The sequence below is a fragment of the Hyperolius riggenbachi genome, chromosome 3 (assembly GCF_040937935.1).
Source record: "Hyperolius riggenbachi isolate aHypRig1 chromosome 3, aHypRig1.pri, whole genome shotgun sequence".
In the NCBI taxonomy this organism is placed as follows: domain Eukaryota; kingdom Metazoa; phylum Chordata; class Amphibia; order Anura; family Hyperoliidae; genus Hyperolius; species Hyperolius riggenbachi.
Window position 1 is genome coordinate 276,157,655 of NC_090648.1, and position 24,637 is coordinate 276,182,291.

Consider the following 24,637-nt stretch of genomic DNA (forward strand, 5'->3'; position numbering starts at 1 on the left):
TGTACCAATACCCATTCTTTATTGTTTATGTACTGTACTGCCCTATGTTAAGGGCTTTCTGAAATGCGAATTTGCAATCATCTGCTTATTTCAATAAAAACCTTTGAAACTAAAATACAGTATTTATGTATTTTAAATAATGTTAGTTAGTTTTATAAGTTTTATAAGTTTGTCAGCCTTTTTTTTTTTTTGAAGGGGGGGGAGGGGGATATTAGGGTAAAATTGCATAATATGATGCTCATTGCAGGAGTGTGGACCATTTTCAAACACAAAAATAATACTTAGTCACATCTATATCAAAATTACCAAGTCAGATTACCCTTTACACTGCACAAAATCAACATCAACCAGTCATACTGCAAGGACTATTTCCACTATGGAGAGGGCGCTCACTGGCATGGCTGGGCTGCATGCCAGGCAGATTGAATTTCTGGTACAACTTAATTTTGCGTTATCAAGGAACTATTTTTGGTATAAGGGAGAATACTTTGTGCAGATTAAAGGCTGTGCCATGGGGGCCCCTTTCGCACCATCTCTGGCAAATATATACATGTCGGAGTGGGAGGAAAGGGTGATAGGACTCAACCCGGGTAAAGTCAAGCAGTGGCATAGATACATTGATGACCTGCTGGTGCTGTGGTCAGGCACAGATGATGAATGGAATGGGTTTTTAAAGGAGGCGAACTCCTTGTGCCCTAACATTAAACTGGAAGCAGTTACTAGCCACTCAACTATTAACTTTTTAGATCTTAATATTTTTTTAAATCGGGAGATCGTCTAGATACTAGATGTGATTTTAAGAAGACTGATAGAAACGGTTTTGTACCTACTTCTAGCTGTCATCACCCCTCTTGGATTAAAGTATTCCCTAGGGGACAGTTCCAGAGAGTAAAACGTATTTGCTCCAGGACTGAGGATTATTATGCACAGGCCCCAAAATTGTTCCACAGATTTATTCAAAAAGGGTATGATGAAGAGGGAATAAGTCACGTCATGCGGGAGGTAGATGATATGGATAGGAGTCTCATCCTAAGGTGACGTGAGAATAAAGATGAGAACAGAGTGGAGCTCCCATTCATCTGCACATTCAACATACAGTATATAGGCAGATTGAGCATATAATTAAGAAGCATTGGCCAATCCTATTGCAGGATCAGTCTTTAGCAAGAGCAATTCCAGCAAGGTCGAAATTCATCTATAGGAGGGCCCCCAACCCGAGGAACCTGCTTGTCCCGAGTTGTGTGGACCCCCCTGTGAGACCTAAAGTGTTTTGGCAGATGCAGGGATTTCAGTTGTGTGGGACCTGTTGCATCTGTTGAGACACTGTGAATACAGCTGAGACTGAGGTCATATCTAATAGGTACAGGAATGGTTATAAGATTAAACAATGCATAACCTGTTTTTCGGCATACGTTGTTTATATACTTACCTGCACCTGTGGTTTGAAATATGTTGGTCGTACGACGAGACCGTTAAAAAAGCGCGTGTACCAACATATTTATAACATCAGGAAGGGTTACAGGTGGCATAGTGTTTCAGCTCGTTTTGCGGATGTGCATAATAGTGATCCTAGCACTCTGAGGGTAATGGACATTGAACAAGTATATGCACATTGCCGGGGCTCCAATAGGCTACAACAGTTATGCAGGAAGGAAACAGAATGGATTCATCGGTTGGATACTATGGAGCAAAGGGGCCTAAATATTGAACTTGACATTAATTACTTTATTGCTAATAATTAGGATTGCAATTCTCCCTGACTAGACGAGGAACAGTGTTAATAAATATAGGGTTTGGTGGGGAGTGTTAAGATAAGGTGGTGTTGTTGTTGTTGTTTAGGATGGTTTGGTTGCTGTGATTTTTCATATGGTTATATTAGATATAAAAGATATATAACACTGACACAGAGTAAAGGGTGGAATATTACTGTGGTTTACATCCAGCATTGGGTATATGAGGTTGGGGAATGCAAGAGAAGGAGCATTAATTTTGCACCAGGTGGGGTTGCATAGTGGTAATGGTGGAGGATCATGTTACATTGGGTAGGTGCGGACATAGGGGTATCATTGTGTGCATGACTAATATGTTCACTTTTGTCCAATTGCTCATATTGGTAGGCATACATAAATGGTGCACATTATGGTATGCATTATGGAATCAAGTTCACACTGGCGAATGGCATGTCTTTTGCCTGGCATGCGCACTCTGCACTTTGTTTTTTATAACAGTTTGTCACTTGAAGAAATAATCAATGTTGGAGAAAGATATATAAGCAATTTGTATTGTGCACGATCACAAGTTTTAAGATTGCACAGATAAATTAGTGAGCAGTAATTATCAGCACACTGTAATCTAATGCTGGGAATACACGGTATGTTTTTGAGCCATTAAGATGGCTCGACTGATAATTTCCGACATGTCCAATCTCCCGCCGGATCGATTCCGCGCTCGATTTCGCATAGGGAACAATGGGAAACGATAAGGAAAATTAATGGAAGATAAGAGAATTGGGTGCGAAATTGAGCGCGGAAAACGATTGGGCGCGAAATCGAATGCGGAAAACGTACCGTGTATTCCCAGTTCTAGTGTAGTTAGGTGTAGTTAGGTGTAGGGGCCTTCTGTATAGGTAGCCAGGTATAGTGTAGTTAGGTGTAGTGGTCCTCTGTATAGGTAGCCAGGTATAGTGTAGTTAGGTTTAGGGGCCTTCTGTATAAGTAGCCAGGTATAGTGTAGTTAGGTGTAGGTGCCTTCTGTATAAGTAGCCAGGTATAGTGTAGTTAGGTGTAGTGGCCCTCTGTATAGGTAGCCAGGTATAGTGTAGTTAGGTGTAGGGCCTTTAGTATAGTTAGCCAGGTATAGTGTAGTTAGGTGTAGGGGCCAGGTATAGATACTGTAGCTAGGTGTATGGGGCCTTCTGTATAGGTAGTCAGGTATAGATAGCTAGGTGTAGGGGCCTTCTGTATATGTAGCCAGGTATAGTGTAGTTAGGTGTAGGGGCCTTCTGTATAGGTAGCCAGGTATAGTGTAGTTAGGTGTAGGGGCCTTCTGCATAAGTAGCCAGGTATAGTGTAGTTAGGCGTAGGGGCCTTCTGTGTAAGTAGCCAGGTATAGTGTAGTTAGGTGTAGGTGCCTTAAGTATAATTAGCCAGGTATAGTGTAGTTAGGTGTAGGGGCCTTCTGTATAGGTAGCTAGGTATAGTGTAGTTAGGTGTAGTGGTCCTCTGTATAGGTAGCCAGGTATGGTGTAGTTAGGTGTAGGGGCCATCTGTATAAGTAGCCAGGTATAGTGTAGTTAGGTGTAGGGGCCTTCTGTATAAGTAGCCAGGTATAGTGTAGTTAGGTGTAGTGGCCCTCTGTATAGGTAGCCAGGTATAGTGTAGTTAGGTGTAGGGCCTTCAGTATAGTTAGCCAGGTATAGTGTAGTTAGGTGTAGAGGCCAGGTATAGATACTGTAGCTAGGTGTATGGGGCCTTCTGTATAGGTAGTCAGGTATAGATAGCTAGGTGTAGGGGCCTTCTGTATATGTAGCCAGGTATAGTGTAGTTAGGTGTAGGGGCCTTCTGTATAGGTAGCCAGGTATAGTGTAGTTAGGTGTAGGGGCCTTCTGCATAAGTAGCCAGGTAGAGTGTAGTTAGGCGTAGGGGCCTTCTGTATAAGTATGCACAGTGGGAGACATGGCAGCGCTTTCAAACAACCTCATACCTGAATGATTTAACTGCAATGGTGAGCAGAGCTCCAGAAACTGGACTAAATTACACACCCAGCATACACTACAGGCAAAGAGAGGGAGGGGGAATTAGTGATTAAGCTGCATCAGTGGGCAGAGCTCCAGAAACTGGACTATATTGCACACCCTGCATCACTATAGACCAAGGGGGGGTGTTAGCTTCAGTGATAATTAGTGCACAAATTATGACCTAATAGACTTCCCCACGGCGGTGACGTACCCCCTTGGGGAAGACCTACCTCTAACCTAGCAATAAAAACATAATTCCTCGTGCTGCTATTCATAAATGGTATACACATTTCATAAGACAAACAAAACAGACAAATGATAAGCGCTCAAGGATGCACCTGAATTGTGAGCCATCAGCGGCAATGCAGAGCCCCCTAGGGCTGAATACATGCCTCTAATGCAAAACAGATGCAAAATTATGTGCTAACTCTAATCTAAAAATTTGAGAGTGAATTTAAAACAGTGAAGGCAGCTAGCCACTAGTATACTTACATTCAAGTTTGCACAGTGGGAGACATGGCAGCGCTTTCAAACAACCTCATACCTGAATGATTTAACTGCAATGGTGAGCAGAGCTCCAGAAACTGGACTAAATTACACACCCAGCATACACTACAGGCAAAGAGAGGGAGGGGGAATTAGTGATTAAGCTGCATCAGTGGGCAGAGCTCCAGAAACTGGACTATATTGCACACCCTGCATCACTATAGACCAAGGGGGGGTGTTAACTTCAGTGATAATTAGTGCACAAATTATGACCTAATAGACTTCCCCACGGCGGTGACGTACCCCCTTGGGGAAGACCTACCTCTAACCTAGCAATAAAAACATAATTCCTCGTGCTGCTATTCATAAATGGTATACACATTTCATAAGACAAACAAAACAGACAAATGATAAGCGCTCAAGGATGCACCTGAATTGTGAGCCATCTGTTTTGCATTAGAGGCATGTATTTAGCCCTAGGGGGCTCTGCATTGCCGCTGATGGCTCACAATTCAGGTGCATCCTTGAGCGCTTATCATTTGTCTGTTTTCTTCTGTATAAGTAGCCAGGTATAGTGTAGTTAGGTGTAGGGGCCTTCTGTATAGTTAGCCAGGTATAGTGTAGTTAGGTGTAGGGGCCAGGTATAGATACTGTAGCTAGGTGTATGGGGCCTTCTGTATAGGTAGTCAGGTATAGATAGCTAGGTGTAGGGGCCTTCTGTATATGTAGCCAGGTATAGTGTAGTTAGGTGTAGGGGCCTTCAGTATAGTTAGCCAGGTATAGTGTAGTTAGGTGTAGGGGCCTTCTGTATAAGTAGCCAGGTATAGTGTAGTTAGGTGTGGGGGCCTTCTGTATAAGTAGCCAGGTATAGTGTAGTTAGGTGTAGGGGCCTTCTGTATAAGTAGCCAGGTATAGGTAGTTAGGTGTAGGGGCCTTCAGTATAGTTAGCAATGTATAGTGTAGTTAGGTGTAGGGGCCTTCTGTATAGTTAGCCAGGTATAGTGTAGTTAGGTGTAGGTGCCTTCAGTATAGTTAGCCAGGTATAGTGTAGTTAGGGGTAGGGGCCTTCTGTATAAGTAGCCAGGTATAGTGTAGTTAGGTGTAGGGGCCTTCTGTATAAGTAGCCAGGTATAGTGTAGTTAGGTGTGGGGGCCTTCTGTATAAGTAGCCAGGTATAGGTAGTTAGGTGTAGGGGCCTTCAGTATAGTTAGCAATGTATAGTGTAGTTAGGTGTAGGGGCCTTCTGTATAGTTAGCCAGGTATAGTGTAGTTAGGTGTAAGGGCCTTCTTTATAAGTAGACAGGTATAGTGTAGTTAGGTGTAGGGGCCTTCTGTATAATTAGCCAGGTATAGTGTAGTTAGGTGTAGGGGCCTTCTGTATAGGTAGCCAGGTATAGTGTAGTTAGGTGTAGGGGCCTTCTGTATAATTAGCCAGGTATAGTGTAGTTAGGTGTAGGTGCCTTCAGTATAGTTAGCCAGGTATAGTGTAGTTAGGGGTAGGGGCCTTCTGTATAAGTAGCCAGGTATAGTGTAGTTAGGTGTAGGGGCCTTCTGTATAAGTAGCCAGGTATAGTGTAGTTAGGTGTGGGGGCCTTCTGTATAAGTAGCCAGGTATAGGTAGTTAGGTGTAGGGGCCTTCAGTATAGTTAGCAATGTATAGTGTAGTTAGGTGTAGGGGCCTTCTGTATAGTTAGCCAGGTATAGTGTAGTTAGGTGTAAGGGGCTTCTGTATAAGTAGCCAGGTATAGTGTAGTTAGGTGTGGGGGCCTTCTGTATAATAACCAGGTATAGTGTAGTTAGGTGTAGGTGCCTTTAGTATAGTTAGCCAGGTATAGTGTAGTTAGGGGTAGGGGCCTTCTGTATAAGTAGCCAGGTATAGTGTAGTTAGGTGTAGGGGCCTTCTGTATAGTTAGCCAGGTATAGTGTAGTTAGGTGTAAGGGCCTTCTGTATAAGTAGCCAGGTATAGTGTAGTTAGGTGTAGGGGCCTTCTGTATAATTAGCCAGGTATAGTGTAGTTAGGTGTAGGGGCCTTCTGTATAGGTAGCCAGGTATAGTGTAGTTAGGTGTAGGTGCCTTCAGTATAGTTAGCCAGGTATAGTGTAGTTAGGTGTAGGGGCCTTCTGTATAAGTAGCCAGGTATAGTGTAGTTAGGTGTAGGGGCCTTCTGTATAAGTAGCCAGGTATAGTGTAGTTAGGCATAGGGGCCTTCTGTATAGGTAGTCAGGTATAGCATAGTTAAGTGCCTTCAGTATATATTGCTAGGAGTAGGGGCCTGGGCCACTTACCTCCCTCCAGTTCCAGCGGCGGTGTTCGGGGCTCATTCTGGTTTCCCCCTCCTTCAGCCGCGGCTGGCTGGAGTGCAGATGGGTGAACGCTCCGGCGGACGAAGGGGGCGGCAGGCAGTTTGCGTGCGTGCACACATTGTGCCGGCGCCGCCCCCAGCTATGACATCGCAGCTTCTGCCTCCTCAACTGCACCGCCTCTCTCTTCCCCTGCCTTCTGATTTGCCAGCGGCCGGCAGCAGAATTTGATAACTGCCGGCCACAAAATTTAATGTGACGCGGCCACCTGGCCGCGTTCTACAAAATAGGCGGTCGTGATCTACCGGTAGATCGCGATCGACCTATTGGGCACCTCCGGTATAGAGGGTCCTTAATTATTTATTTTTAGGACATAGAATGAATATCGATTAGGGATGCTAGGATTGGGTTCCTGCTATATTCACGGAGCCCCGCTATGATTATTCATATTGAATTAATTTTATGAATTATTGAATGTATATATACTGTATATCAAGTAACATTAAAAGGTCCTGTGGCTATTATGTAATTATATAATTTTTTAGTTATTTTTATATTTTTTAACTGTGTATTATATTTTTCTACTGTGCATATACAGTATGTAAGATGCGTCCAAGGGGTCACCTAGCCACATGAGAGGGTGGTAACGCAGGCGGTCCCTGGGAGTGCGAGCGGCGGTATTTAGTGACGTCAGGTTCAGCGTGCGGCCAGCCCCTGAATGAGTCATTGTGACGAATTGCGTAGGACTGAGCCAGGCTGCACGCTGACGTTACAGGAAGTGAAGGCAGACTCGGTTGGACGCACTTCCCCGTGGCCGGGGCATACAGTGGTCTGTTACTAGCTGTCCTACCGGTGATGTTTTAATAGCTACTTTTAATCCTTGAAACCGCCCGATGTGATGCACAACTTTGTGATACGCAAGAAGCAAGTTATGGTCTGATGAGTGGACTCACAAGGGGGGACTCTACCCTGCATAATCCCCAAGGTGGTGGCACATGCCCCAAGATGCAGCACGAGGTGCAGGCTGTGTTAGGTTTAAGACAAAACTTGGCCCTATGTGTGCATTTCATTTGTTGTTTTAGGGTAATCCTCCTGCTTCCTAGCATGGAAGATATAGAAGTGCAGCTTTACTTGTGTATAGTGGTTAAAAGAGAGGTGACTCTGATTATAGCTGCAATCCCCACTCTGTACTGAGGTTGGTTCTGTGGAGCGCAGTATATTTCCTTCTTTTACTATGTGCATTTGCAATCTGATTAGGTACACTTTAAACTAAAGGCGCGTACACACGCCAGACTTTTTCAAAGTACGATAAGTCTTATCAGTCTGACGACAGCCTGAACTCAGGTGGAACTGCCATCAGAACGACCGCCCCGCGGGCGGGTCTGACGACCCGTAGTTTGAAAAAGTCCAGCATGTGTACGCGCTTTATGGGAAACTGCACAGGGATGTTTCCATTAGTGCACTTGACATGCAATCTCCCAAATTGCAATCATCGTGCCTGCAGCATTTTTTGTGCGATTGGCCTCCTGCACAAAGTACAGAAGCCTAAGAAATCAAAATATTTTCCCTCAATATTTTTTGTCCCATTGTAAATCAAAAATGCATCACAGTTGAGCCCGTACACCCATCGGATCGCGGCAATATCGTTGCATATTCGCAAATGGGAGAAAGGCATTATTCTCTATAGTGTATCCCAATTCTCCAATATTCCTTGTAACCAATTTCCCAATTTCCTCTGCATATCAATTGTTATAGGACACCTGAATAGAGAGGGATATGGAGCATGCCATATTAATTTATTTTTACACCATACCAGTTACCTGGCATCCTGCTGATCTTTCATGCATCAGTAGTGTCTAAATCACACTCCTGAAACAAGCACTTTAGTCAAACATTCTGCATGCTGTCCATTTATTTCCCCGAGAATAGGACAGCAGCCTATTGATTTCAATAGGCTCCATTTAAGTGTCCGAATTCACATGCGGAGGAATTACAACAGTTAAAATGGGCCCTAATAAAAACTATACATAAAGGAACACTAAGCGCCGCCTTTTACACTTATTGCGTTGGGACTGTACATCAGTTGTCCTTTTAGTCACAACCGACAGCAACTGATATAGTGTAATAGGACTCTAATGGGGACAAGCAGGGCAATAATAGGATACTTTAATGAAGGAGGCACTGTAATGAGAACGCACTAAAAATACAGATAATATGGAGGTTCCATGAGAATTAGATATTTTGCTATTGGCATAGCTACAGAACTCTGGGCCCAAATGCAGAATTTGGACCAGTTCCCACACCCTCCCCACCTTCTTGCAATGTAGCTCTGCCTCCTCCAGCCCCTTGTGGTTTGTCAGCTCCCTCTCCGTCCGCCTGATCCCCTTGGTTGTGCTGCTGTCAGCCCCGTAAAGTCTGCGACTTGGCTCTGGCTGTAAGTGCATTTGTGCAAAACTTCCCAGCACAGCTCGGAACCGCACATGCTCAGTGGCCCAGCTGGATCGCAGACTTTACAGAAGCACAGCAGATCAGACCAGAAGGACATTGAGAGAGCTGACAGATTACAAGGGGCTGGAGGAAGCCCCGGGTAAGTAAAAATTATTTTCTCCAATTCATTTCACGTTTACTTTAATGATGTACAGTTATACTGTAGCATGGCAAGAACGATATTACACACCTTTAAAGAGAACCAGAGCTAACCTAAAGAAAATATTCCATACATACCTGGGGCTTCCTCCAGCCCCATACGCACGGATCGCTCCCACGCCGCCATCAACCGCTCTCCGCAACTACTAGAACCGGCTCCCCGCTCTGCCGTCAGTCGGAGCCAGTCTAGCGTAGCAGAGGTGCGCTCTTTGCGTATCTCTGCAGCAGTGTATGGAGAGATACGTAGAGGGCGCACTTCTCCAGTGTAGCCCGGCTCCAATGACGTCACTGACGGGAGCCGGTTCTCGTAGATGCAGGCAGCGGTGGACGGCGGCGTGGGAGCGATCCGTGCGTATGGGGCTGGAGGAAGCCCCAGTTATGTATACAATCTTTTCTTTAGGTTAGCTCTGGTTCCCTTTGAAGAGAGTCTGAAGCCATAATAAAAATGGCTTTTTTGCTTATATATAGCAGGGGCATGTGTGCCCCTGCTAAAACGCCGCTATCCCGCGGCTGAACGAGGGTCCTTTCCCCTCCAAATCCCCCCCTGCAAAATCACGACCAATTTGGTCGTAGATTTTGCTACCCCTGTGCGCTTCCGTGTGAAGCAAGGCTATGAGCTGCAGCCCTGCCTCACACGCGTCTATCAGCGGCTGATCTCCGCCTCTCCCCCGCCCCTCTCAGTGAAGGAAGACTGAGAGGGGCGGGGGAGAGGCGGAGATCTGCCGCTGATAGACGCGTGTGAGGCAGGGCTGCAGCTCATAGCCCCGCCTCACACGGAAGCGCTCCCCGGGCAGCACAGGGGGGATTTGGAGGGGAAAGGACCCTCGTTTAGCCGCGGGATGGTGGCGTTTTAGCAGGGGCACACATGCCCCTGCTATATATAAGGAAAAAAGCCATTTTAATTATGGCTTCAGACTCTCTTTAAAGCAGCAGGGTCAGCCATACCATGCCAGGGAAAAAAAACACGTATAAGTAGATAACTACTTGTTCTACTCACATAACAGATGTATTGTACTGTCCACATTTTGATTTCAGTGAATTTTATCTAGTAAGTAAAGCAAACTCTGTTCCTGGCATTTGCCATCTTTGTTCTCTCTGATTAAAGACAATCCTGATGTCATTTTCTCCAATACTCTTTTTTTCCCTCCTAAAATCTGCACTGTCATAGCTAGCTTGCTTTGTAAACACATGAGAGCACAGGAATAGATCATTTCAGCAGCACTGAACTGCCCTCAGCCAATCAGCGAGGAGCATGGATGTGGGAGGGGAGATGACAAGCTTCTCTCTCTCCTTCTTCGTCGGCGATGGCGAAAATAGAGCCCGGCTGACTGAGATAAGATTTATTACAGCAGAAACATTTCTGAATAGATTAGAGCAGGGGCGTAGAAATAAGGGTTGCAGAGGTTGTGACCGCATCGGGGCCCTTAGGCCAGAGGGGCCCCTAAGGGCCCTCCCTCAACTACAGTATTAGCTCTCTATTGGTCCTGTGCGCGTAATAATCACTTCTATAGATACTTTGAATAGTGGGATGAGTCCTATGGGCGAAACGCGTTGGGCGGAGCTTCAGGGAGGCAGACGGAGATTGCATGCACGAGGAATCCCGGACGCTGGACTTTACTTTTAAATGCTTTTAACTGTCAAGGAAATGTGAGTGAGTGGAATTTTTATCTTTACTGTCATATTAAAAAGTTTGATTGCGCTATGGGAGCGTGTTCTTAGTTTTTAAAGGGAGCGATTCAAGTATTGCTGTGAAAGCAGGAAAAGCCACTATGGACACGGAGTGTCATAAAGCGCTGAAGCTGTTTACATTTAAGCAGCATTTGTATCTGTATGTTTGCTATTAGGTGGTGGACACATGATAAGTGAAAGTCACTGAGGTTTTTTCACCTAAAAATACAGTATTATGCAATGATCTTTCATTATCCCTCCTGTACCTGAGGAGAATCTGGGATCAGAGGAATCCACTACTGTGGGAGGATTGCTATATGCCATTACTGCTGTTTGTGATTTGACAGCCTGCTTTTCCGGTGAGCGCATTGTATGCTAGTAGTGTGCTTCACTGTGGGTGTGCTTCACTGAGCAAGATTCCACTGTGGTGGGGTGGAGGCATAGGATTATCCAAAGAATACTACACTATATACATATTATCTGTTTATGTTTTTCTTTCATGTAAAACATCTCATCTGAGGATTTATAAACTACAAGACAGAGTGGACTATTCATATTGGTGTATTTCAGGACATTTCCAGAATACCGTTTAAGAGCACAGACACCTCTTTAATGTATATTTACCATTTTAGAGATTTGGCTAAGAAGGGGAAGATTGATGGCATCCATGTGTCCGCAAATAAAGGAATTATGTAGTCATGCCTTCCAGATGCAATAATTAAGTAGCTATGTGACCCTAGTTAAAGTGATTAAATGAGGGGCAGATGCCCTAACCCCCCTCCCCCGCCACTTTTGTGCTGTCTCAGTGGGTTGTGATCAGTGGAGTGGTGGTCTGCCTCCCCTCCACTGTTCCTTGTCAGGATGGGGTTCAGACCAATGAAGCCACCCAACACATCTCTGCCCTACCTCCTTCTACCCCCTGTACTCTGAAGTGGGAATGGTCAATGAGATGCAAATAATTTCGAATTGATGCAGAATTATGCACATTTTTGTATGCAAATTTATGAAGCTTGAAAATTAATATAGCAAATCCTGCTCAGGTAAAATTCGATTGGTTCATTTTCAAGCAGCATAAATTGACATACAAAATGTGAATGATTGCATAATCTTGCTTTCAAAACAACAACAGGCAGCAAGTACTGCATGGATGGTGACAGGCTTGGCTGCATGTAGTTGTAGGGGCGAAGAAGGATGCAGCGAGGTCTGTGAGGACCTGGAGTGCGGTCTGGTGGCAGGGTTGTTACATCTGGGGCGGAGTTAAAATGCAGTGGAGCTCTGTGTCACCTGTCCTGCACTAGTTAGCACTGCAGCACCACTGACTGAGCAGAGGGAGAGAGACGGAGGCGATTACACGCAGCAGATCCCGGCTTCTACGCCACTGCACTCCTCCTAATCACATGACATCTTTTTTTCAACATCAGCTGCGCTCTGCCATCATGAGAGCTCTCCGCCCATATACACCTCTAGTCACGTGGTCGTTTAGTCGTCAGCAGAGCAACTCTACCCCCGTAATCAGGACATGCGCATGATGTGAAGAGGAAACCATCTTTCATGTAACAGGTGTGTCCAGCGGTGTGTGTTGGTGGCAGTGTTGCAGCAGTGACAGTGGCAACCTGCACTACAGTCTCTTCTGTAGTAGATACTGCGGAGCTTCTGATTGGCCGCAAGTTCTCCTGACGGCACTATCACTGGAGGCTCCCTTCTCAGACCAGCCTGTTCCACAAAGCATGCTGGGAGCTGAAGTTTCTTGTTCTGGCGTATTTCTACAGGAGTGCAGGAGGTTCAGCTGTAGGAGGACTACAAGTTCCGTGGAGCTGCGTGCTTGTGGCCGCTGGCTCTCTTCCGGAGGGATGACTAGTGCAGCATGTTGTACCGTGCTGTAGCACCAGCTGAGTGCCTGCTCCGACTTTTGCCACACTTCTAGAAGAAGAGTGCAGCCTGCTGATCTGCACATTGCCTCTGGGTTTAGTGAGTGCTCTCCTTAGATTAATGTCATGTGTGCCAGTCACTTCTGCTTTATATTGTCCATATGGATGATTGCTGTGCCCTGTGAACGCATAGCTCGGGCCACAGGTGGTGCCACCCGCAAGCAACCTGACAAGATACACTTCTTTAAATAAATAATTTAAAATAATTGCGAATAATTGATATTTATATATTCGAGAAATGGGATCTAATATCTAGCTTGCCATTTTGCATCCATGGGACAACAGCAGTGAAACTGGAACTTTTAATTACTTGCCAGCTTAATTAATTAAGCTGTGAGATTATTAATCCTTAACTTTATGAATGTGATTTTTCCATGTGCATATTTCCCGACCAGCCCCATCTAATTCCATTTTCCATGAAAAACAAACAAAAAAAATGTCCACATGTGGTTGTCAGCATTTTTACACATGCAATAATCCATTCAACCTGGCAGTTCCTATAAAATCAATAAGCTGTTTCCATCTACTATGATTTATTTTATTTTATTTTTTTTACATACAAAGAAAAAAACCTCACCATGTGATGATGATGATGTTTCTTAGATGCTGTGCATGTTTGTCCTATTAAAGGACATAGGAGAAAATTAATATATGGCTTATTTTAATCTGGAAAAACGTATTTATTTGTCTGTTTGCTCATATTTTAAAATGTTTCTCCATAGTGCCCCTTTAAATTACATTGGTTGACTTTGGAAGATGCAAAGATTTTTTTTCTTCTTCTCATGTTTGGCGTCATGCAGGATTAAAAAAAAGATGAGTGGGGAAAAGTGCAATACAAGTGAAAATTAGGCTTGTAGTCTTGGTTCACAGTGGATGCTGCGTTATGTACGCAGACGAATGAGAGTCACCGCATGCTATGTGACCATTGCATTCAGTGAAGAATACAGTCACTGAAAGTATGCTTCGCTGCCACTGTTAATGCAGGGTTTATGTGGTACGCACCGCATGCACCGTGTTGGGATACAGTACTTTGTTAGGTTGCACCGGATGCACTCTTAACATTGTATAGACTTTCTATTGTAGTGCAACTTCCTGTGTTAAACGGAACCTAAACTGAGAAGAATATGGATTTTTCATTTTAAAATAATACCAGTTGCCTGACTCTCCTGCTGATCCTATGTCTCTAATTCTTTTAGCCACAGCTCCTCAACAAGCATGCAGATCAGGTGCTCTGACTGAAGTCAGACTGGATTAGCTGCATGCTTGTTTCAGGTGTGTGATTTAGCTACTACGACAGCCAAATAGATCAGCAGGACTGCCAAGCGGTTGTTTAAAAGGAAACGTCCATATCCCTCTCAGTTGAGGTTCCCTTTAAGATGCTTCCGTAAAGTCACACCACCACGTCCCACTATGAACGTGACCTAAAGTGTCCGTGCACTTGTTACATTCTTGCACAAGTTTGCTTCAATGTTTCTTTTGCATTAGTATTGATAAATCTGCCATTTTGTTTGAAATGTCAATTAAACCAAGCTCACGTGTCTGTCTTGGTGACAACATTTTTCTTCCTGTTCTAGCACAAAACTGTAAAAATCAGTACCTTAAAGGATACCCCAACTGAAATGTGACATAATGAGATAAACATGTGTATGTACAGTGCCTAGCACACAGATAACTATGCTGTGTTCCTTTTTTATTTTTCTGCCTGAAAGAGTTAAATATAAGGTATGCAAGTGGCTGACTCAGTCCTGACTACAGTGTGACCCTCACTGATAAAAAATTCCAACTATAAAACACTTTCCTAGCAGAAAATGGCTTCTGAGAGCAAGAAAGAGGTAAAAAATGGGAATTTCTTATCAGTGAGGGTCACACTGTAGTCACTTCCTGTCTGAGTCAGGACTGAGTCAGCCACTTACATACCTGATATTTAACTCTTTCAGGCAGAGAAAGAAAAAAAGGAACACAGCATAGTTATCTGTGTGCTAGGCACTGTACATACACATGTCTGTCTCATTATGTCACATTTCAGTTGAGGTATCCTTTAATCAGAACCACAGCTGTAGAGTTGGTACAAAAATCATCCTACACCTCAGTTTATGAAACCACTGACTCTGACTCCCAAGTACCCAAAATTGCTTTTGCAAAGCTATGGAGTGGGTACAAAAATCATCCAATTCTGACTGCACAATTTATGAAACCACCGACTCCAGGTACCCAAACATTGCCCTGACTCCACAGCCCTGGCCAGAAGTAATTTTGCTGGTCGTGGGTCCATTTTAAATGACCGTTTAAAAAAAATTGTAGAATTTGCTCATGGTAGCCCACTGGTTGAACTGTGAAACTTGAATGGAGAGATGTAGTAATGAAGTGGTTTCGGTTCTCTGGCATTTACTACAAATGAATAACACATTTTGGATGGAATAGCATTAAACTTGCCACATGTGACCCGTCTACTGTGCTATTGATAGTGCTGCGAAACTGGTCTGCTTAAAAAAAAAAAAAAAAAAAAAATTAGTCTGGATCTGGTAATTCTAAGGCCTAGTGCACACCAGAGCGGTTTGGCTGCGGTTTGCGATCCGCTTGCGGGTGCGGATCCGCTAGGGTAATGTATCTCAATGGGCTGGTGCACACCAGATCGGGAGGCGTTTTGCAGAAACGCATACTCCCGGGCTGCTGCAGATTTTGGATTGCGGATGCGTTTCTGCCTCAATGTTAAGTATAGGAAAAACGCAAACCGCTCTGAAAAACGGCACTTAAGAGCTTTTTGCCAGGCTTTTTTGTTACAGTAGCTGTTCAGTAACAGCTTTACTGTAACAATACATGAAAACTACTACACCAAAAACGCTTCCCAAAACCGCAAAATGCTAGCTGAAACGCTACAGAAAAATAAGAAAAAGCGTTAGAGAGGAACACACACACTTACACACTTACACACTTACACACTTACACACTTACACACTTACACACTTACACACTTACACACTTACACACTTACACACTTACACACTTACACACTTACACACTTACACACTTTCTGTGTATTTATCCTAAACATTGTATACACATTTGACTTAATTGTATCATTTTGGGTGACAGATCATATACAAACCTGCTACTTGGCGTTCTTCCCAAAAGTGAAAGGGAGGGGAAAGACAAACAGGAGTGAGTTGCAGGAAGAAATGACAGCAGTCATGCAAGATTTTCCAGAGTGTCTGATTGCTAGAGACCAGGATGCAGATGTTGGGGAGCACCTGCACACACACTGAATAATCATCCAACATAAAAGACCATTTCTGATGATTAAAGTCTTGGATGTATACAGGCCTTTAGAGACCAATTGCTCAAAGATGAATAAAACTTTATACAATCTCGCTATAATAAAATCCAAGGGACCAGGAAAAGTGATTTACTATATCAGAAATTGTCATATTTTTTTTTTAGGCACAGAGAGTATACTATAGTACTATATTTTAATTCAGTCCATAATTAGGAGTAATTTTTTTTTCTCTTCTAATAGCATTTTATTGAAAATGCAAACCTAAAATTACTGTTTTACAAACTTCTTCTTTGTGTTTTTTCCAGTGGCAAAAATGCAACATCAGCAATTGGCACCACAGAGTCGGTCAGACCGCACACAGCCAGCCAGAGCATCTAGCGGCTTCCACAGTCAGACTCGGACATGTTACTGTTTAGCAAAGATGCACATTTGGTGGACGAACTACAAAGTTTATAATACCTTAGGGCTGCATAGTCAGGCAATGATTCCCAGGCTGGACAAATTGCAGTATGCGTCCTGTAACTAACTAGGTAAGACAAAACTTCATGTTCATACTTGGGCCAATCATCATGCAGTCCAACAGTGCTAAGTCTCACCTGTGGAGGTATTGGAGATTTGTCAGCCGTCGATTCGTGTTGCCTAGCCATGCAGTCCTAAGGTATTCTAGAACTTGTAGTCTGTCCACCAAATGTGCATCCTTGCTAAAGAGTAACACGGTGCTATTCATTGCACCCCATTCAGGCATCAGCTTACCTACCAGTGTCAAGAGAGCAGCCAAGATCATTGGTTTAACACTGATGCATGAATCATCTGCCACACACTTTTTTTTTTTTTTTTTTTTTTTTTTTTTTACTATACCTGGAGTCAGAATCACATAGAGGCCAAAAAACTGGTTTACTATACCCAAATGTTTATTATATCCTAGTTAACTATACCATGCGTTGCTCCCACAGACCTATAATGGAGATTATCCGGGACCTGGAGTGGTAGTTTACTACACCCGAATATTTATTATACCAGAGTTTATTATAACGAGATTATACTATACATCTAATTACTCCCCAGGCTGTCAGTCCACCAATACAGCAAACTAAACAATATGTGGCAGAATTCCTTTTTACAGGGCTTGTGTACGAGCCAGGCAGCTGTAAATGGGACATATCATGGAAAAGGCTTGGCAGAGGGACTGTTTAGCCAACAATGGCCTCGATTCATCATTGTCTTTGCGATAACTTTTCCAGTTCGTTAAATTACCGAATTCGAAGTTTATCGACTTCTAATTGTAGTCATCTAGGTTTTTCCACATTCGGTATGACTTCAATAAAATGTTCATAACCATTCGGTAACGTGTCGATATTTCCATTTTACAGCGGTAATTTAACACAAGGCCATAAGATTCCTGTAGAATTGTGGGTAAAAAGGCAGTCTTTTGAAGACCACATAGTAACATTTCGAATAGGGCTTAACACCTGCACCAGGATTCTGGAAGTGGCTTAGGACAATCCCACAACTTCGCCAGCTACGGCTTGAAAACGTGTAGTGCAGCTAGCAATTTAGTTAACCCTGGCACTGCCTGTGTTCTCTTACAAGATGATTCAAGAGAAATGCAGATGTCCTGGTATAACAAATAAATCTATTCTCTTGCAAATTGATATGGTTCTAGACCTTATTCTTGCTCTTCTGCGCTTTTGAATCACTCACAGCTGATACATAACCACTTCAAATGGCTCCATCTTTGTCAGCAATGATCTGACAGGAATAACGCCAGAGCAGTTAAGGAGATAACTAATCCTAAATGTAATGCTAATGCTAAACCACGCCCACTCTCATTTTCATGAATTGCACTTTCTTCCGTTTTATCGTATCATTACTGAATGATTACCGTATGCTCGCTAACAGCTGTAGATAACGTTGAATCCTGAAATCAACGTATCGAGTTTGGTATTTTACTGAGCTGTCGGTAATTGTTTCGATAAGTCTTGATGAATCGAGGCCAATGTGTCTCTGGGCAGCTGCAGTTTACAGCTAAGAAAGATAAGAACACTGAGAGTAGAGAATTCTAAAGGTGCCTATGAATGGTGTTCTTTTTAAGGTGCACACCAAGCTCTTTAACGAATGTTGCCCATCGGGGATCAGGACCTGATCCCCTTGTGACGACATCGCTTGGGTGCGTACACGTGTGATAGCGGTGTAGCTGACGTTGCACTGTGTTGCTATGTGGGGGTATGATGGAGGGAAGACAAGCGGCATGACATCACACGGTGGGCAGGGAAGCTGTACAAACAATGGGATCGGCGTTGCTGGGTTTGAGTAGTTACGCCTGGCGGATCACTCGCGGGTTGGAGGTTGCCGGCTGTTGTACACACACCTGATTATTGAGTGAGGTGGTAGGCTTAAAGAGACTCTGAAGCGAGAATAAATCTCGCTTCTTGTCTCATAGTTAGCAGGGGCATGTGTGCCCCTGCTAAAACGCCGCTATCCCGTGGCTAAACGGGGGTCCCTTCACCCCCCAAACCCCCCTTGTAAAATCAACGACCAACTTGGTCGTAAATTTTGCTCTTCCTGATGGCAAGGCTAACGGCTGTAGCCCTGCCTCTCAGCGCGTCTGTCAGACGTGCATTGCCGCCTCTCCCCCGCCCCTCTCAGTGAAGGAAGACTGAGAGGGGTGGGGGAGAGGTGGAGGGAGGTACGCGTCTGATAGACACGCGGGAGGCAGGGCTGCGGCGGTTAGCCCTGCCCCAATGCGGAAGCGCTCCCCCGCTGCACGGAGGGGATTTTTGGGATTAGGGACCCCCGTTAAGCCGCGGGATAGCGGCGTTTTAGCAGGGGCACACATGCCCCTGCTATCTGAGGTCTGAAGCGAGATTTATTCTCGCTTCAGACTCTCTTTAAGCAAACTAACATGCTTTTGACAAGATCATTCATAATGATCGATAAGATCATATTTAATTGACCTCCACAGAATTAACAAATCCAACTCTGCCATGCTGATCGATCATTCCTTTAATAGCAGCCAAATAAAGTAAAATCTTTTATTTGGCTGCAGGGCTGAATTTTTCCTGCCGCTGGGGAAGTGAGCCTTCCCCAGCCTGGCAGGGTTTACAATGTGGTGCAGAGAGCTATTATAGTTACCTGTTCCAGACATTGGCCTAATTTCACTAAGATCATGCTGGAGATAATAAGGCAAGAGAAAACTTACCTCCACACAGTAAGAGAGTTATCTTATCTCTTCATTCCTTACATTACCTCTTCTGTAGTTAATTTACCTCCTCTGTAGTTATTTTCACACGCAGTTAATGAACAGCCTGTCTTTAACTCTGGAGTTATTTTAAGGCTTAAAGAGTTAACTTAAAGACAGAAGAGTTAACTTTAGGTTTGCCTGGGGTAAAATGTTTCCTGAATACTACATGCCTTATCACCATGGTAACAACTCTAGAAGAGTTATTAAAGACAGGAGATAAGCTTAGTGAATTGAGGCCATTGTTCCAGACATGCTTCCTCTCTTCATCCACCCATGGCGATAAACTTCCGACATCCTCTTCTGACATCCGATCACCTGTTATTTCATGTTATCGGGGCTCAGAGGATAGTGTCAGCGGTGCAGCATCACCTAGTAACATCTTAGTGAATTGAGGCCAATGGCAATATCACTATATTGCCATTGGCCTCAATTCACTAAGATCATGCTGGAGATTAGGCAAGAGAAAACTTACCACCACACAGTGGCCTCAATTCACCAGAGAAGTTAGTAAGAGATAAAATATCAGTATTTTAACACTTTGTTTGCAATTCATTACTGTGAGAGAAGTGTTCAGTAGCAGGCGATAATGGAGCGATATGGATGCGAAAACCGACCGATAAACGGTAGATAGTTATGCGGTGTTAATGATTTGCATGCAATACTTTGCCTCTCTGGATGCTGGAAGTAAAGGATTGTGGGTAGAAGGAGGCTATTACCAGCACGTGACCGCAGAGGGTTTCCCTCCCTGTTTTTTGACCCTCTCCTTCCATTACAAATCCCTCCCTTCGTTCTGCATATTAAGCATACTAAGCAATATTAAGCATTTACAATATTAAGTGTATGGGTGAAACGGAGGAGGTATTTGGATACATTTTCACACTCACTCCCGATGAAAAATTTATCCAGATTCCTCCTTCGTTTCACCCATCCACTTAATATTGTAAATGCTTAATATGCTCAATATTGTAAATGGGCTGCTCTCTGGTACAGTATAGGCTGTTACTGTGTGCTGCTAGTAAGATAAATAGATGAAAAAATAATGAATGGCCACACCCTCTTTTTTCCCTGGTGAATTGTGTTTTTGAGAAAAAAAATAACGACTAACTATTGCCTATTTATCGCATGGATTTCTCTCTGTCGATATTTCACCCTATACTTCTGGAGAATTTCTATTTGGAGATATCACAGGAGGTAAATTACCTCCCATGAGATAAATAGGTCGTTAACCACTGGTGAATTGAGGCCAGTGAGAGAGTAATCCTATCTCTTCATTCCTTAAAGGGACACTTAACACTTTTTTTTTACTTTTTTCCCCTGGCCTAAGTGTCCCTTTAAGTTACCTCCTCTGTAGTTATTTTCACATGCAGTTAACAGCCTGTCTTTTAACGTTAGAATTCTGGAGTTATTTTAAGGATTGAAGAGTTAACTTAAAGAGACTCCGTAACAAAAATTGCATCCTGTTTTTTATCATCCTACAAGTTCCAAAAGCTATTCTAATGTGTTCTGGCTTACTGCAGCACTTTCTGCTATCACAGTCTCTGTAATAAATCAATGTATCTTTCCCTTGTCAGACTTGTCAGCCTGTGTCTGGAAGGCTGCCAAGTTCTTCAGTGTTGTGGTTCTGCTATGAATTCCCCCTTCCAGGCCCCTCTATGCACACTGCCTGTGTATTATTTAGATTAGAGCAGCTTCTCTCTTCTCTCATCTTTTACAAGCTGGATAAATCGTCCTCTGAGCTGGCTGGGCTTTCACATACTGAAGAATTACAGACAAGGGCAAAGCTGTTTGCAGGAGAAAAAAAGAGCAGCCTGAAACTTCAGTGCATGAGAACTGCAGGGAGAAAGAAACACACAAATGATCTCTTGAGATTCAAAAGGAAGGCTGTATACAGCCTGCTTGTGTATGGTTGTATTTTCTATGTGTGGACATACAGTACATCAACCTACTTCCTGTTTTGGTGGCCATTTTGTTTGTTTATAAATAAACTTTTTAAAACTGTTTTTAACCACTTTTAATGCGGCGAGGAGCGGCGAAATTGTGACAGAGGGTAGTAGGAGATGTCCCCTAACGCACTGGTATGTTTACTTTTGTGCGATTTTAACAATACAGATTCTCTTTAAAGACAGAAGAGCTCCCCACGCCGATTGGTATTTGTCTGTGCTCAATAAAAATCTTTTGTATGTTTACAAGGATTTCATCATTGAGGTAGGATACCTGTATCAGCTGGTTCCGATGCATAGCTCTTTCCTCTTGTGGAAAAAATGGCCCTGGCCTTTTCTATATCGGATATAGAAAAGGCAGATTCCTTTTTATGCAATGTGGCAGGGCTAAATGCCAGCAACCGGCTGATATGGGGGTTCTGATGACTTTTATTATACAGACGATGTGCCAGGGAATTCAGGTTGGCAATCACAGGCCAGGATGGTTGACAGGGCCAAAGTGTCAGCTTGTAAAGTCGCATGTATGCGCATTTTTGAAAATGCACACATTTCTGCATAGCATGTAAAACTCACATAATATATCAGTGGAGACTTAGAGGACTGTTTGGTGTTTTTTGTTTTTTTTAATGTAGAAAAATATTGTACTATCTATCTATCTCTCTCAAAAAACGCATCATGGATTTGCGCACTGTTTACTGTGCTCCTATCCTTTAAAATATAGAAGGCTGAAATTGAGATGTAATTCTGGACAGAAGACAACTTACAGGTACAGCAGTATGATATATTGAATTTACTGTTAGCATCTGGAACATTTAGGAAGAAAGATGGAGAGAAGGCAAATTTAATTGTGTGGCAACAAAGCGACACAGATGGCATAAATGAGTCTCTTGTACAATTTCCTTGTAAGGGCTGGTGCAAGTGCTTCTGGGACTTCAAATCTCCGGTGATTTGAAAATCGCTTGACTAATGTAACCCTATAAGGTTGTTCCCACAGCAGCATTGCAATTTGGGCTGCATGCAGCATTTTTTTTGAATTGATTCAGCTTGTAGGAATGTGCAAAAACACACTCCCTAAAAAATAGCAATGCAAACTCGCTATTACTAATCTTGCGTCTTGCAGTGTGAACCAAGCCTAAAGTTCTGATTTGGGTACCAAATGGAAAAGTGTATTATTTAACACAAATTTTGTTGTGGAATTGTGTTTTACAATCTATGGTAAATGACAGGAAATGCTGATTAAATACATTATAAGGTATTTCTTAGAGCAACGGAAAGTGCTGTTGTCTAAAATGCTTCATGCAAGTTGAGACTGCATGTGAAGACCTGCAGACATTTCAATAGTCTGGTGTTCGTACTGCATTATATTGAACTGTATTTAATTTTTCCCTTCTATTCTAGGATTTTATTTGGTGATAGAATTGTTTATAATGCAAGAAGGCCAACCACAGGAGGTAAGATGGCTGTTGTTGTTGTTATTTTATATGGCAAGTCAGAGAATATTGCATTACTCACTGTGCCTCAGCAGGGCTGACAATCCAGTCTCATTACCACAATGTTAGGCCAAGTTGGGAAGGCAACTGACCTGTCATTATGTTTTTGAGTTGTAAGGAAAACTGAAACACCCAGAGGAAACTACCCACACAGTAGGGAAACCAAGTGTCAGTCTGTCTGTGTTGAGACTTGGGGCCCTATGCAATTCATATTTTCTCCTGGGTTTTCTCCGAGGAGATTTTTTTTTTTTCACCTTTGATTTAAAATAAGTACTGTCAAATTTATTTAGAGCATTTGTTTGCTTGCTGGTGGTTTAAAAAAGCATGTTGTGAAAATTTCACTTAGGAGAAAACTAAGGTGAAAAACTGAATTGCATATGACCCTTGGTGTGAGTTCAAAGTACTGTATATTCAAATTATGCTGCATGTGAACACACTGCTCATACTATTAAATGGGCATGTTCACATCCCTGCATTGTAATGGTCCACGTAATCCAAAAGCACTTTCTGCAGTGTGTTTTTGGCTAACTTGTGCAAGTATGAGCATGTTACATGGCAATTCTTCTTCTTACTATTAAAAATAACTTGCACATAATAATGTGCAGTATGCATTGCATTGATACCCACATTGTACCCTTACATTTAGAACTCTAGAGGCGTAGAGGGAGAGTGTTAGAGTTGACTACTGATCGGACCAGGGTGTGGCCAAATGTACATGCAGGCAAAGCATATGGAAGTTTCTCTATGTATGAAAGTGAAAATTCTAAGCAGGCCTGTGGAGTTGGTACATAAATCCTTCAAGCTCTGAGTTTCTGGTACCTCCAACTCATACTTTAGGTATGGGTGGGAGGTATTTCATTCCTGCCAAAGCTTGGTAATTTTAAATTCTTAAGGAGAATGGGGTCTAATTGTGGGAGCAAACGAAAGAACTATTGACTAGGAAGCTGAACCCTGTTGGGTGGCAACATTGTTGGTTTCTTTCCCTCTAACTCAGAACAAAAGTTTGCCATGTACACACAACACAAAAGTTTGCTTTCTTAAAACAGAAAGAATTTGCGATAATTCAGGATGGAGTGAACTCCGAGATGTCTCCCAGTGCGTCACTGCTGAAATATGCAAATCAACCATTGTCGTCCTTTGAAGCTAAACACACCTCCAGATCTGCTGGAATGCAATTATGTGTCAGCTGTTAATTGTACAGAGCCACAATAATCCACAATTAACACATCATTGCATTCCAGTGGATCTGGAGACATCTCAGAGCTAACTCCATCCTGAATTATCGCAAATACTTTCTGTTTTAAGAAAGCAAACTTTTGTTTTCAATAGCATTTTAGTAAGGGGGCTTTTAGAACCATTGTAGCCCCTCACACACTCCAATGAGTTCTGGTTCACCATGAGCTGGCTGGTTAGTCTGTACCATGTACATAGATTACATAATTAATTCCAGCTGACTTCTACTAGTCTCTCTCAATAAGGCCTGTAATCTCTCACTCTGGCTACGATTCCAGGTACACCAGATATGAAATGGTCAGTTTATTCCTCCCATACAACAAACTCCTCTATGCTATAGATTTTTTTTTCTAGATATAGATGTAGTATAAAAAGAATAGCATATTGTGTATTGTAGCTCTGTTTAACAGATGCTAGCTTTGTTCAAGACATAAGTTTGTATTTGCACAGGTAGGTCATGATGAGGATGTTTGTTTTTTTTATAACATTTTAATTTTGCTAGGTTGTTGAACCGGCTATGGCTGCAACCAATTCAACAGAGGATGGTCCAGGAGATGGGTCCGACTCCCCACATATCTGTAAGTTCCCTTTCCATGTGCTTGATTGACTGTTTATTGCTAGGAATTATATGCAGCTTACCATATTGCACAGCAATTTACAGACAGATTAGAACCATTCAAATCTCTCCCTCTTG

The 24,637-nt window shown here is 43.0% G+C and overlaps 1 protein-coding gene across 3 annotated transcripts in view; it reads left to right on the forward strand.

Moving 5' to 3' along the window:
- The first annotated feature begins 12,234 nt into the window (after nt 1-12,234).
- The window catches only part of TRABD (TraB domain containing), a 44,289-nt gene continuing 31,886 nt past the window's right edge, over nt 12,235-24,637 (forward strand). The window contains exons 1-3 of one of the 3 annotated variants that reach the window (XM_068276349.1): nt 12,235-12,397; nt 22,619-22,671; nt 24,446-24,521. In XM_068276349.1, the coding sequence (XP_068132450.1) occupies nt 22,648-22,671; nt 24,446-24,521 (100 nt within the window). In that variant the 5' untranslated portion in view covers nt 12,235-12,397; nt 22,619-22,647. Of the gene's footprint in view, nt 12,398-12,444; nt 12,806-22,618; nt 22,672-24,445; nt 24,522-24,637 lie in introns of those variants that run through there. The other 2 variants (XM_068276350.1, XM_068276348.1) reach the window with 2 other exon arrangements.